General features: G+C 41.6%; 2 protein-coding genes across 2 annotated transcripts; one reads left to right on the top strand and one right to left on the bottom strand.

Annotated features, from left to right (window-relative positions):
• Positions 1–949: 949 nt before the first annotated feature.
• On the bottom strand, positions 950–3,848 carry LOC306973388 (histamine N-methyltransferase-like; the record flags this gene model as incomplete). The annotated part of the gene is made up of 6 exons (XM_079570314.1): positions 3,710–3,848; positions 3,435–3,487; positions 2,591–2,698; positions 1,784–1,914; positions 1,565–1,658; positions 950–1,305 (listed from the first exon to the last, which is right to left on the bottom strand). Exons 1-6 carry the CDS (start codon positions 3,844–3,846, stop codon positions 950–952), a joined length of 879 nt encoding a protein of 292 aa, XP_079426440.1. The 5' UTR covers positions 3,847–3,848.
• Positions 3,849–6,650: 2,802 nt separating this feature from the next.
• On the top strand, positions 6,651–14,607 carry tmem106bb (transmembrane protein 106Bb). The gene is made up of 8 exons (XM_079570778.1): positions 6,651–6,714; positions 8,872–9,075; positions 9,159–9,222; positions 10,694–10,853; positions 11,157–11,297; positions 13,781–13,830; positions 13,923–13,976; positions 14,047–14,607. Exons 2-8 carry the CDS (start codon positions 8,880–8,882, stop codon positions 14,189–14,191), a joined length of 810 nt encoding a protein of 269 aa, XP_079426904.1. The 5' UTR covers positions 6,651–6,714; positions 8,872–8,879; the 3' UTR covers positions 14,192–14,607.
• Positions 14,608–14,889: the final 282 nt, after the last annotated feature.

Raw genomic sequence — 14,889 nt, 5'->3', positions numbered from 1 at the left:
ATGTTTACATGTTATGGACAATAAAAATATGATAAAATGTAAATGTTTGGGTGGTATTAGTTTAAGCACACACTGTTTACCCATTTTATGAGCAATTTAGGTCGAAATGTGAGAAATTCCAAACGGTGTACCCACTTTTTCCTCCCACTGTAGTTTGTGAATTTAATGTAAAACATAATCTATTATAAGAAGAAGTTACTTAATACATTTGTGATTAGAGAAGTTATTAAAACTATAATTCTATCGCAAGAAGACTGCATTTCTGAACCAGGTTTAGCTCAATTACCTCTAATATATTATAGCGGTGTATATGATCAGTCTAGTGCCAGACAGATGTCCTTTTTAATGTTTCTTATCGAACAATTTTTTTTGGTCCAAAGGGTTTAATATGATAGTGTAAAGCAGGGAGTGTGGAGAGACATTCAGTTCAACTATTTTCTATGGTAGTATTATCATTGTAAGTATTTTTGTGATTCCTGAGTTCTTTCACTCAGCACATTTTAAATTTCAGGAGCATTAACACGCAAAAGAAGTATGAGCGGCTAAATTAACACATACAGCCTAATGTCAGTGAAAATGTGATTACCTAAACAACTGGAGCTGTTACAAACCGCAATTGCGACGATACAGAGTTTAAAAATGTTAAATATAAGTATTTTCCTCCCCCTACATGTTCCAGCCATGTCCTAATGTGTAGAATGAGCTCAGACCTGTTCACCACAACTGCCTCTAAAATCCTGCACTGTCGCTCAAAAAGTTGTTAATTCGGTCCAAAGTGCCGTCATGCACGAGCTTAATATAGAAGCTGCAGTTACGCATAAGACCTGAGGTGGCAGTAGTGAGCATAAAACAAAGAACTTGCATCTAGCCCCTTTTAAATGAGTATTTTGCATTTAATTGTGATTAATTGTGCAGCCCAACAGTGCAGCGCCTGACTCCTTTACGGCCATTATAACTCCAGGACTATGACTCCCATGTTGTTGTTGAAGAGGACCCTGCCCCCCGTCTCCACGCTGCACCGTGGGTCCCGCAGCAGCCGCAGAACTCCCTGTCGGAGCTCGGGGGAGACCGTCTGACTGAAGTCCAGCACTTCAGTGAGGAAGTCCAGCAGCAGCTCTCCGTTCTGGTCTCCTTCAGTGAAACACTCGGTGATGTCCATGCGAGACGGAAACTCGTAGCTCTGATAGGAGACACCGTGAGCGTCCAAAAGACTCTTGATGTCTGCAGTGGTCACACATTGACTGATTTCTTTGTTGCACAGTTGGCTGTGGAAGCTTCCCCGCAGCGTCTCCCAGCCACTCTCACCTGAGAAAAAAATCATCAACATTACAGATTCAAGGTATTCATTTCACTTTTTCTTATTAACAACGCTCTGGTTCTAAAAATCATCATCAAAGACAGAATTTCTTTCGCCCCTTGCTTTGCTAAGCTGAGGGTACTGTATCTTTGTAGGATGATGTAAGACACAAGCTCTCATTATTACAATAAATAAATTAATGATTCGTCAAGTGTTATGTTTTATTTTTACTGAATACAATTTGCAGGAATTAGTCTATCCACTCACCAGACGCCAAAGTAATCAGAAGTTTTCCGTTCTTGTCGAGGAGGCTCTGAAAGAAGCTGATGGTGGCTCCTGGATCCTTGACATAGTACAGCACCTGTGGAGAAGGAGTGTGATGATGTATGGCTATGATTCAAAGATCCTCTGATGAGATTTCAGTAATTGACATGAGGCTTTGTCAACTGACTGTGACCCCCAGATGTGTGAGAAAAGCACACAGACCTGCAGCATGTGAATGAAGTCGGCCTTCTTGGTGATATTCTTCTGTCTCCACTGCTCCTCGAACTCAGAGGCTGTCATTTTGTTCCAGGTGAAGGTGATGTGCTCTAAATCCGGCTTCTGGCCGACCATCACTGCATCACACAGAGAGTCAACCATCATATTTGTTGCACATTTTAAATAAAACGGAAAACATTTTTTTTTTTTACAAACGCCTGATGTATACTAACCTTGTCTTAAAGCCACACTGTGTAGAATTTAACTAATAAATAAAATTGAAATTCCAGCATTTATTTTAAGATAGATCATTTCATCAATGGAAAAATACCTCATAAATGTACAAACAAACATGTGTTTTTGCTGTGAGCGGCTCAGCTCTCCTAAGACATGACTGTAACTTTACCAGGAGTGGGTACGTCTCCAGCTCGTCTCCATGGAGATGTGACTAAAGTCAGTGGAATTTGAGATTAAAATAGGTTATGTCCTCATCCAAATCCATTGCTTGATTATTCCCTGCAGTAACAGCATTTTTCTGTGTTGTGCTGGTCAATAAGAGCATGTTTTGCACTGATGGCTACAATATAGTCCAAAATGTTACGCAGTGTCCCTTTAAATTACATATGATTAAGTCCATTTTACTGACTCCAAATAAGCATAGAGTTTATTCCACATCCGCCACATCTCTCAGCGACATGTTCTGAATGTACACACACTGACCACAGAAATCATATGTACTGTGATGTCATTTAGGCTTATACCTTTGTATCTATAGAGCGATATTTATTTAGAGCTATATTTATATACCTTTACCTTTATATTTATAGAGTTGCTGGCTGCTGGGCTCCACCACCTCATTATCCACTAGCACCCCTGGGTGCTTCTGACGCAGCTGAGAGAGCATCTCCAGGTCAACAATACCTATATCACATCACAGCTGTTATTACACAGTATAGATCAATGACTGGATACACACCAGGCTCCTCTATAAGAGAGTTGGACTTAGGACGGAAGCAGCCTGCCACTCTAGAACTACCCTGAACTACTCCTGCTACATTCAGAGCATAAATGCATGCTATCATCATTATTAGATTACATGCTTAGAGGAAAGCATGGTTGACGTGAGCGACAAGGTGGGTAAAGTATTTTTTATCATAATATGCAATGGTCAAAGCTGGGGTTGAAGCTGCATCCTTTCGATAGTGGCTGAAAGTTCCACCATTGAGGCATTCACAGCTGACATTTTGTTCATGGTTTTTCTGAAGTTGACACTGAACAAAAATTAATTTATGACACGATTCTAATGTGGATTCTCAGCATCTCAGCTCAGAGCTTGAAGTGACCGTGTAAACATCTCTGTGCTGCGAGAGGGTCGAGAAGTGGATTGTTCAAAAATGTGTGTGCTATAAAAAAAATGATGCACTATACAAAATGTGATTGATGACGGACTGTGGGGTCAGATGTCGGACACGTATGGCAGCTGAAGGTAGAGATGAATGCAGAAAATAGGCTTACACTTAATGCAGCACAATAGACAAAAGGCAAAGGGTTTCACTGTTAAACCCATGAATAACATTATGCGTGCTCACCTTAGCTGTTTTCTGTCTCGCATAAAGCTGTGTTCTGAAGTGAGACAAAGAGCTTTAAACATGCTTACCTTCTCCACTTCCAACTCCAATGACATTTAGCGGTGACTTTCCGTTGCCAACACTAAGAGGAGAGAATGATGACAGGTCTATTCAGTAAAACACTTCAAACTGGACTGTAAGAAGTGTTCTGAAGTCGAGACATGAAGTGATGGAGTCTTTGAGTGATTTGAAAAGCACTAAAGATGTTTGGTATTATTACGATTGTCAATGTGAACATTCTCCCTGGTAATCTTTGTCTTGAATGAGTGCACGGATGCCCTCGTAAATGAGTGCAGTGCGTTACCTGGCCAGTATGTCGGGCAGGGTGTTGTGGATGAAGTCATTGATGCACCGAGGTTGAGAGGAGCGCTCCAGAAACAGTTTAAAGGATTTTTGGTATCTGTCATCGTCATCAATCAGGCACGTGAGCGGAGAAGTCATGGTGCGAGGCTGACGACAAGAAATCTTCTTTTTGTCCGGCTCGCACCTCGTATTATAACGAAATCCGAACAAACCTCTGACTCATGCTTTGCTTACACGCTACAGAACAAGAAGACCATGTCACTGAGATTAGCTGATCAAGAACACCATGTCACTGAGATAAGCTGATAGACAATGGTCCACATCATAATCATTCTGAACATAACGCAAAGTACAGATAATATACAAACACATAGACACAAACAACTGACTCACTGATGGGCAGTCACCCTCTCTGTGTAGAGAAGTGCAAGACTAGGATAAAAGGAGGCTGTCAACGGAGGTCTGGACTTCACTTCTCTTTCTCTGAAGTCACCAGCTGGTTATACAACTTTGTAACTAGGAATAATGGCAATAAAAGCCTTATCTTTGAGACCCCTTCTATCTCCAGTGTATGCTTTGGCTATATCCAAATAACTGTTCTCGCGTGATACAAAAGAACCAGATCCTAACACACCATGACAAGTAATATACATTATGTTCAGTGCCAAAGTTCAATTGACCTTCCCCCGAGCCCCACCCCCCTTAGTTACTGTTGCTACGCCCGGTGTTCAGGTTCTCGCCGTGACCATGTGACAAAGTGATGTTGACATTTTGCACGAGCTCCACACACATGGATCTTTCATAAAAGGCTCAGTGCTATCGTAGCTATCGTAGCTATCGTAGCTATCTGCACACTATCATGGCCAATTGGCTGTTGTGGACCTGTCGTCTCCCTCTGAAGTCGACAGGAACAGGAAAGGATTGCTGTGAAAGTTGTGTGTGATGTTCATGATAACTGTACTGACTTGAGATAATAGGTAATAAAGGCTTCAGTCTTACCATATGAGTGCTTTGGCGTCTTTTACACTTCACGCAAAGAATAATGATGAATGGAAAATTACTCGACCAACCAGTCTCAGACTCACCCTACGTGTTCGAAGAAGGTGTGGTTTAGGACACCTGCGCTAACCCCTACACTACAACGCCACACCAAATACGGTTTTAATGCTTGTATTTATTAGATGTTCTGTACTCGTCACAGTAAGCCATGCCATTCCAACGGCCATGTCACAATGTGACAGTCACTAATTGACATGGGATATAATACTTGTGCAACAAGGCTGCGATTCTTTCCTCATCCCGTTAATGCTACATGTGCGCCTGACATCGCAGATGACACTGTTTGCAGGAGTTGGCTGTCGGTCGAGATTTTACGATCAAAAAGTCACAAAATAGCATAAACTCCAATCAATATGGTGGCCTACACATTTGACCACAGCGTGTCGCTGTTACGGGGGTTGCAATGAGGTTTGCGAGATTGATCCCAGCCTTGACTTTTTTGTTTTTGGACTGGGCACCCACTGGGAAAAACGTAAGTCGGTGCCTATGAATTTAAACACTTTTTTCCCCCAGGAATTTAAACACATGATAGAAAAAGAGGAACATTGTTGAGGACACAGGAGCATGAGGGTGGGTCCTGTGGGCCAAGGTTCCTTTTATAGGAAAAGCTTTTTGATGACACATAATGTCATTAATATGTCACACAACTTTGAATTTCACAGATAAGAGACAAAGTCAATGTATGTATGCTTTCTTTTTCACATGCTTGAAACATATATTATGGCCAGAAGATGGCGCTAATACCTTGCTTGTGTCATATACATTGCCAATACGAGCGATCGCTGTTATTGTTTACTTCCGCAACTTTCGCCGGATGTTTTGGTGAAAGGTCGGCAACAGCTGATGCATACAGGCCTCTAACTCGGTTTTATAAAATGATAGATCTGTTACAGCGCAAGAGAAGCAATGCCCTGTTTATGGACATTGTTTTTGCCAATCATAGGATTTTAATAAAATGTTTATCAAATATGAAAACGTAAAATGCCTACCACGGCCAACGGATGTGACGACATCGCGATCGCTCGTATTGGTGTAGGATTCCACGAAGAAGAAGCATAGCTCAGTCTGCTCTGAAGTACTATATTTCTATATACTGTATTTCCATAGTATCTGAGCCAGACTCAGAGTGAGCCTGGTTTATGAAACCGGAAAGACAACAAAATAAACCAGACTTGGCCAAATAAGCCTGGCTTACAGAGTATTGGAGCAATACCTCCGTGACATCCTCCAGATACAGTATGTTACAGTGGAAGGATATATTCAAGATAATATACTATCGAAAGAAGGATAAAGGACTATTGACACCACAGGAAATAGACAGGTCTACAGCAAACTCAAAGAAACCTTATGATCTCTGCCTTAAATGCAACAGCACAGCCTTGTGGACCAGTCGTGCTCTTGCACTGCCCGTTAAGCACCCTCTGACTTTTTTTTAGTATTTCTAAAAATATAAACATTGCTCGGTGCGCTAAAGTTAGCTAACACTAGGTTTTCCTGAAAATGAACGCAACCTATTGATAGAGACCACTCAGGACTACACTCCTGTGTCATATATAATCCAAACAGGGACATTTGAATGACCGAAAGACCATCTCAGGGACCACTCGGACCAGTGCACAGCGCCTCAAGAGGTCATGGTCGGTAATGGTCCGGACCGGTCTTTAAAAAAAACTAAAATAAAAAACAAATACCAATTGTGGATTTGATAATATTATATTAAGTATTAAAACCATATTCTTCAAATTGACTCGTGTTTTAATTAGTACGCAATATTTACGAGTCGATTTATCTTACATTCAAATGTCCAGTTGCAGAAGAAAGAAACGCAGCAGTGATTTGAACAGATGAGCTTTGTGGTTTCCCACGCCTTTGAACGCGTCACTTCTTCTGCGCATGTCTGTTTGGTCACGGATAAACAAAACACCAGCCACAGCTGCATCAGATCAGGTAAACCTCACCTTTTGTCGCATTCAAAATGGATTAGATTCGTTTTTGACATAAGCCCACATTTAATATAGACGTTATTGTGAGCGGGTCGTGTTTCTGATGAAGAAGCTAGCTCGTACAAGCGTGTTTTGGTGCTAGCTGTCAGTGCGCTAACCTTAGACTGACTGAATGGGGCTAACACATAAACACATCATGACAGCGTGTTCTTCAGGTGTGATCGAGTCTGCAAATGATCTCTACGGCTTCTAATGTTACCTACGTCCAATCTCTGTCATAAAGCGTAAGGCTGACACGTAATCAAAGTTACATAAAACGCAATGTTAGCCATCTCCAGTCATGTGCTAGCGGCTAAGGCCGAGCTAAACTTGGCTTGCTGCAGAAAGTGGCACCACATAATCGGTGTGATCCTTCTGTCAGCTGATGCGGAGACGCGAGGCAGCTTACTATTCCAGTGTGTAAACCTTAAACATATGAATAATACTAGTTAATAGTTTTTGCTACTGTTCAGCAACACGTAGAGCTCAGTGTGTTGACGTAGGATTACGTGCATTAGATAACTCTGACATATGCTCGGATCAGAATGTGGAGCTGTAACTTCTCTGAGGTTTTTGAGATGTCTTTTGCCATTTTTAGTTTAATTAAGTATTATCTTCTGATTTACACGACTAGAAAATACTTACTGTCTGTTAAAATGACTGAGTTCTGATCATGATTTCAGCTTTATGCTTATTTCGGCTTACTTTATGCTTATAAACCTTTACCCCGAATCGGCCACCATTTGTTCAGTGTTAATTTTGTAAAGTAAAATATTTCATAAGTTTTGTCTAAGTGTTATTTTTGCCAACTGAAACAAAATTTAAGTTGTTTAAGAGACTACAGTTATGACTAAAATATTACTATCGACTAAAATATGACTAAATAAAAATGAAAAGAAAGAGACTAAAATCATCCTCTGAGCTTTGTTCATGTGGGAGACACTCCATTAAGCAGAGGGCCTTGATTACATATGAGTATATTAAATATTATGAATTAAATATAAAGTTGACTAAATTTGTCTTAAAGGGACTATACAGAGTTTAAAAATGTTAAAACTAAGTATTTTCTTCCCCCTACATGTTCCAACTATGTCCTAATGTGTAGAGAAAGAGCCCGGACTTGTTCACCACAACTGTCTGTAAAATCCTGCACTGTCACTCCAAAAGTTATTACTTCGGGTCCGAAAAAACCTGCAGTTACGCGTACAACCTGAGGTGGCAGTAGAGAGTATAAAATGACCAACTTACATCTTGTCCCTTTGAATTTAGTCGACTGAATGTACATGCAAGTTGACTAAAACTAGACTAAAGATAAGATAATGAAGAGAATTATTTGAATGAATCTCAAATAAAATTAAATGACATTTTTGTCAAAAGACTAAATTAAAATATGTTGTCAAAATTAACCCTGCACATGCTAATGCTCCTGAACTTACTCCGGAGTATAAGTCGCACCAGCCTTGGTAACTGCCTGGGCATGGAGGAGTAACTGCAATGTTTACAAGCCTCTCTCGGCATTAAATTGTTCAAGCTCTGATTTGCGAACTCGTTCCTCTGGCTGTAGCCATCTAGCTTTTAGCTCTTCATTGCAGTAAGAGTAACCTCCGCTTTTAACTAGTCCCTCACGTTTCTTGCTCACTCCAAACTTTCCTTTCCGCTCGATTACCGTTTTTTTAAATCTTCAATGGTACAGGAGTAGCAGATACTGGTACACAAGCCCAGAGCGCCCTCTACCGGCTGTCAGTGTGAAAATAACAACCGTGTGAAATTATGTATTTTGATACATAAGTTGCGCCTGAGTATAAGTCGCACGGTTCGCACCCCCCGCCAAACTATGAAAAAAGTGTGACTTATAATCAGGAAAATACGGTAAAATATGCACTTTACGACATTCCACTGAAAATCTAATCGCATATCAATATTTTTTCCATGATTGTGCAGCCCTCACCAAATTCCACAAAGTTGTAACGGTTGCAAAGGCAGAACTTATCCGCCATGAGTGTACGTTTTCAGTAAAGAGGAACTCCTAAGGCTGTTTACATTGCCATTTCTCCGAGTTAATGTTTGACAGGCAAAGCTGGCCGACTGTGTTAACATTACTAGCATCTCTGTTGTGTTGCAGTTGTGACCATGGGGAAGTCGTGGTCCCTCCTCAGCCGGCTGTCGGGGCCGGACGACGGCCAGGACAGCAACCTGACGTCGCCCATCAAGGATAGCCAAACGGAGGAGAGCAAGACGGACGTGTCCCAGTTCCCCTACGTGGAGTTCACGGGGCGCGACAGCGTGACCTGCCCCACCTGCCAGGGCACCGGCAGGATACCCCGAGGTAACAGGAGCGGTCAGCGTTGTACATCAGTCTGCTGTCAAAGTATAGCTACAAAAAAACGCATTGCCCTATCGTTGTTCCAGGGCAGGAGAACCAACTGGTGGCGCTGATCCCCTACAGTGACCAGCGGCTGCGGCCGAGGAGGACGTAAGTGACCGCTGTTACAAACTATCTTTTTTTGTCACTTATTCATCGTTTTTTCATCACTATTTTGACACTTTTCTGTGCGTTTTCATCCTCGTTCTCGGATCATTTTTGTTGCTATTTTGACCCTTTTTTTAAAGAAGCTTTTAGATTTGGGTGAAGCCAAACTGGAGGAAATGTGCTCGGTTTAGGCGGGGCCAGGGCTGCAGTTTACATAACACAGGATATTTACACATCTTTGTTTCCACAGCCTAAAACAAAAATAAACTTTGTTGCTTAAAAAGGACAAAATACTAAATATAGTAGTTTGGTAAAAAAGAAATATTGCAGTAATATCATGTTTTATTTATTTCATGCATGTCTTTTCCTCACATTGTTTCATATTATTTCACTGTCCGTTGACACAATTGCCTTATTACACTGTTTTATTACCATTATGAAAGTGGAAATAGATCAAATTTGCAGTGACCCGTTTAACTATCAATGTGCACCGACCCCCTGATAGATTTTACCAGATGTTTAATCAGCCAGAGAGAAACATCTGGCCCTAACACAGCGACGCACAAACCAGGTCAGTTTACTTTCCCCACATAATGCCAAAGCTATAACAAACAGGACTGGACTGGATCGGACTGATCAATGTTCCCTCAAAATAAGGCTCAATTCACACGGGAACTGGCAAAAAAATGTCTGCTACTTTTTAAAAAAAATTGTATTTGGGCATTAAAATGGCATTAAAAACCTTAAATATGACTTGCTTCAGGATATTGTAAAGTCAGACATTTGTGGGAGAAGCGCTGCATCTAATTATAGAGAATTTGGATCAATTTCATGAACTTCCAGGTGAGTTTCCAGCATTCCCATGAAAGTGACCCTGTAAGTTGTGAAACGTGCCGATAAATTTGTCCCTGTGAGGAAGTGGGAGGCGACAAATGTGTTTGGAAAGTCAGGAATGAGTTTAGACCACAACAGAAATTTTATTTAGCGTCTTTCATTGTTAGTAACAGAAAATGCCAAGTATAGAGCCTTTGAATTAAGAAAAAAGTGCCCCCAAAATGAAACGAAAGCTGAAGTAAACCTGAAATAAAATATCAACGACAATCTTAAGTGTTGCCCCAGTGTTGTTTCTTTAAATTACTCAAATAAAGGTGTGAACTGAGCAGTTTGATCATAAATCCAGCTCACGGCGCAAGGTAATAAATGGATGGATTTTGTTTAGGGATACCTACAGTGATGCGCTGTGGAGGAAAGCAATGTCCGCATCATCTGTAACAGTGAATCAGAAATAATAAATGATCTCATTAGAGTTATTATATGCATTTACCAAACAAATAATGCACCGTACAGTGTTAGACGTGGACAGAGCTCATTAAAGTTGAATTTGTGAAGCACTAGTTCTCTATTCATTGTGACTCGTGTGTGTAATGTGATTAGTTGGCGGCGAATCAAACTGGTCTCTCTTGTTCTCTTGTAGGAAACTGTACGTCACGGCCTCAGTGGCGGTGTGTCTGATACTCTCCAGCCTGGCGGTCTTCTTCCTCTTCCCTCGATCCATAGACGTGTCCTACGTAGGGGTCAAGTCGGTCTACGTGGGCTACGACCAGGAGAGGAGGAGCGTCTATCTCAACATTACGGTAAGACGGTCTGAAAGATGTATCGCAACAGGACAGGAATTGTAGTTTGAAAACCACCAAGTATCAAATAATTTCATAGTCTCATCCTCTCTCTTCCCGACTGAAATCAATTCACTGTATTCAGCAGGTTTGAATAGATGGACGTGGCTTCATTATGTTGCCCGTTGTCGCCCCCTTGTGGTTAAATGCTAGAATGCACTATCTTTCTCTCATAACTGTCATTTGCCAAACAATTCTCCAGAAAACCAGGCGGCTTAAACTCTGCAGTGAAATGTGAACCCATTTCCATGTGTCTTGCCTCAGAACACTCTCAACATCACCAACAACAACTACTACTCTGTGGAGGTGGCCAACATCACGGCGCAGGTGCAGTTCGCAAAGACGGTGATCGGGAAGAGTCGCATCAGTAACATCACGGCCATCAGCCCTCTGGACATGAAGCAGGTACAACCAAAACAAGTTTGACAATTACACTGGGTTACAAAAAGATATTATTGGTGAGGTGTCAAAATCTTTATATATATATATATACTGTATATTGGGGTTGCTTTATTTTAGTACTTTTCAGATTTTGTGGACCAAAATATATGCACAAACCCCAGTCTTTCCCAGAGCGTGGACAGACAGGCACCAGGACAGAACACAACAATTCGGCCTAATTTGGCCAAGGGGTAAAAGAAATTGACCTGATTGGGCAAAACCAATGTGATATTTGGATTCAGCACTTGGACTGATCAAACAGGTGCGTTATAACGATATATTTGACAATATAATTAAACCTATTGGGAAGATTATTTATTTACTTTTTAGCACCATTCTAATTTCCTTGCAAATACAGTATGATCTACCCGAGCAATTTACCCGCTTAATTTCCTTTGACTTGCACAGTCCGTGTTTACGCTGCTCTGATGGGGTTGAGCGTAACTTTAGCTGCATCTCCGTCTGCGCCTGGTCCTGACTTCAGTCCAAAATCAGCTGGAGGTTCCATGCAAATTATATGTTGTCCACAACGATTTAAAAAAATAGCGATATGCCCGGTTTTCTTCCCCTTCAAGGCATTTGGGAGAAGCATGCTCCGCCTTTGGTGACGTGTTTCATGTTTTTCCCTGTAAAACCGGTACATTTCATGATGTTTTTACGTATTGAAATGATCAAAATGATTATGTAATAATTATGAAAATATTTGATTAAGAATGTATGTTGTATGTTAAATGTTGGCTATACTTTATGGGTCTTGATCACTGGTTCTCAACCTGGGGGCGGGACCCCCAAAGGGGTCGCGAGACAAATTTAGGGGGTCGCCAGATCATTTAGACAAAACATATTTTCATTAGCATATAATGTAATGTTTTATTGTAGCATGTGTTTGCTATTTTACCAGAGTGCCATTATTTGTTTGTAGTTTGATGAATTTTATTTCAGCTGTTTGTTTGTTTTTTCTTTGTATTTTAAGAATTATGTAGGCCGGGCGGGGGGTCACAACAAGGGCGTAACTTCCTGAAGGACTGGTGTGGACATGTCCCCATCAATATTTCAGGATGGCTATGTTGTCCCCACCAACTTCATTCACATTGTGTGATCGTTCACAAAGACTTGACTCAGATGTGGCACTTTAGGCTTGGGAGAGGACGATCGCCATCACAATACTTTTTGTTTCGTGTTGATTGGTCAAATATTCGCGGAGAAATGCATATTTTCGGGTTGCAACGGAGCATCTGTCTCTTTATGAAGCCTTAGAGACGCATTTACGTGTCCGACGGAAACGCGCGATGTTTCTAGTTTATTTATGTCGGATGTTTCACTCAACAACGATCAGAAAATGGTCGGTATGCCCGTTCCATAACTTATTTTATTAACAAGTTAAGTGGGAGAGGAGAGCGGCTTCTGTGCCATGTTCTCTGAGCGCAGCAGTGAGGGGGGGGGCAACACGGGGAGTTTAGAGACTGATTTTCACTAATAAAAACAAAACTACAACAAAGAGTCATATTAATATGCCTATGTGATGATGTTTGACAAGTCTAGAGGCATTATCTTAGTGAAAAAAAAAGCTTTTATTTATTAATTAATTTATTTTTTTTGGGGGGGGGTAAAGTGTCCCCACCAATAGTAAAACCAAACCTACGCCCTTGGGTCACAAACCCCTTTACCTGTTATAATGGGGGTCGCGGCTCCAAAAGGTTGAGAACCACTGGTCTTGATCATAGACTGTATGTATGAATGGACAGCTTCTGCTCACTCCTCCCCGTTTACCATAATGATGCTCGTGGGGGAATTCATGGCGGATTTACAGACTCCTCCTCCCCAGCTATGATGAAGCATGTTCCTAAAAAGGACATAAGGGCGGGATCTTCACCGTAGACTCGGCCCTTGCGTGACGTGTAGCTCGCGCAGCTCCAATGCTAACAGTCCGACCCTCATTAATTACGAGATTTCAAAAATTCTTTTTACGAAAACCAGCCTGGTCCCCTTAATTGTAACTAACCCAGCGTTATCACAGGAGGAATATCTAGCTCTAGATAGTTCCAAAAAAATTGGGACCAGGCTTTTAACATGTCTTAAGTCCAATGCTTTTCAATGGGGGACCAGCGGCGATATGGAGGTACTACAGCAATGGTACAGCAATGGCGGCCTCTAGTGTTGTGGGCATAAAGCAGAGCAGCCAGCGGCCATTGGTCTTGATTGTGAAAATCACACACCGCACCATATTGGTTATTGTTTGTTGGGGGCCGTACCTAAGGTTATATAGTACCAGACAGCAGGTAAATGTCTTAAAGAGTGAGACGGTGTGCGGAAGCTTTTGTTTGTGCATTGTTTCAGCTCTTCATAATGATCCGATATCAGCTTACAAACTTGATTTTGTCTTTAGTCAAGCTAAAGCTAAAGTGTGTTCCTGTGGTTGCTTCTCTGACCGAGCTGCTCTGTTTCAGATCGACTATATGGTCCCCACTATCATCGCTGACGAGATGAGCTACATGTAGTAAGTAACATCAAATGAGTATCTGGAGAATATGAAGTATGTCAACACTGGGCACTGGTCTGTATCTTGACCTAAACCGCTTTCTTCCCCAGCGATTACTGCACGCTCCAGACCATCAAAGTCCACAACATCGGTGTCATGATGCAGTAAGTGCCTTTTTCCTGCTCAAAGCCTAAAGAGGTGGCTCCCCTAACCCTCGCCCTCTCTTCCTGTCAGAGTGACGGTGACCACCACGTACTTTGGCCACGCCGAGCAGGTGTCCCAGGAGATGTACCAGTACGTGGACTGCGGGGGCAACACCACGGCGTCCGTCAGAGGGGGCGCCCCGCAGAGCTTCAGCGTCCCGCGGGCCGATCGCTAAGCACCGCTCACCGCACGCACTCGGAAAAACATATCATCCACGCAGCAAATCCACACATTTAACTACGCCAAGCAAAAATCACTCGGATGGAGAAAAGTCCACTTCATCAGCATTACGATCCAGCGCGTTCGGCGTCATTTCAGCGCTACCCTTATATTCCGTTACGTAATTGATGTTTTCATCTGCTCTGAAAGTCGCCACAAAGCTATTTTTTAGAAACTTGACTGATCTTTCTCGTGCACTTTACATACGAGTCGTGGATTGCAAGTCGTCCATCCTCTCTGCGGCCAAAACGATGCACTGCCAAGATGGAACGTGAGCGGTAAAATGGCGATAACTCGGGATATTTAACTTTGACGTTTGAAAAGAATTTACATTATTTATTTATTTTACTGAAAGGTGCATTATGTAGGTTTTTATGTGGAAAAAAAAAGTTCATATTTGCGTTTTTTTCCCCCTAATACGTGCTATTAGTTGAGCTACACTACACTTATAGAAATAAGTCTTCTTGAAATAAGTCAGTTTGTCCTTGATTAACAAATTTCATCACTTTTCTTCAGTAATAATTTCAAGAAATCTATCCAGGGGGCACATTTTTAACTCTTAAAGGCCCTATACCTGATTTGTTTTTTCTAGGAGTGGGACGAAACTAAGATAATTGTGGGTGGGAAAAAAATTATGAAGCAGAATTCGTATCA

This window comes from Gobius niger (genome assembly GCF_951799975.1).
Source record: "Gobius niger genome assembly, chromosome: 14".
Taxonomy (NCBI): domain Eukaryota; kingdom Metazoa; phylum Chordata; class Actinopteri; order Gobiiformes; family Gobiidae; genus Gobius; species Gobius niger.
This window is presented reverse-complemented; position numbering and strand designations above follow the sequence as displayed.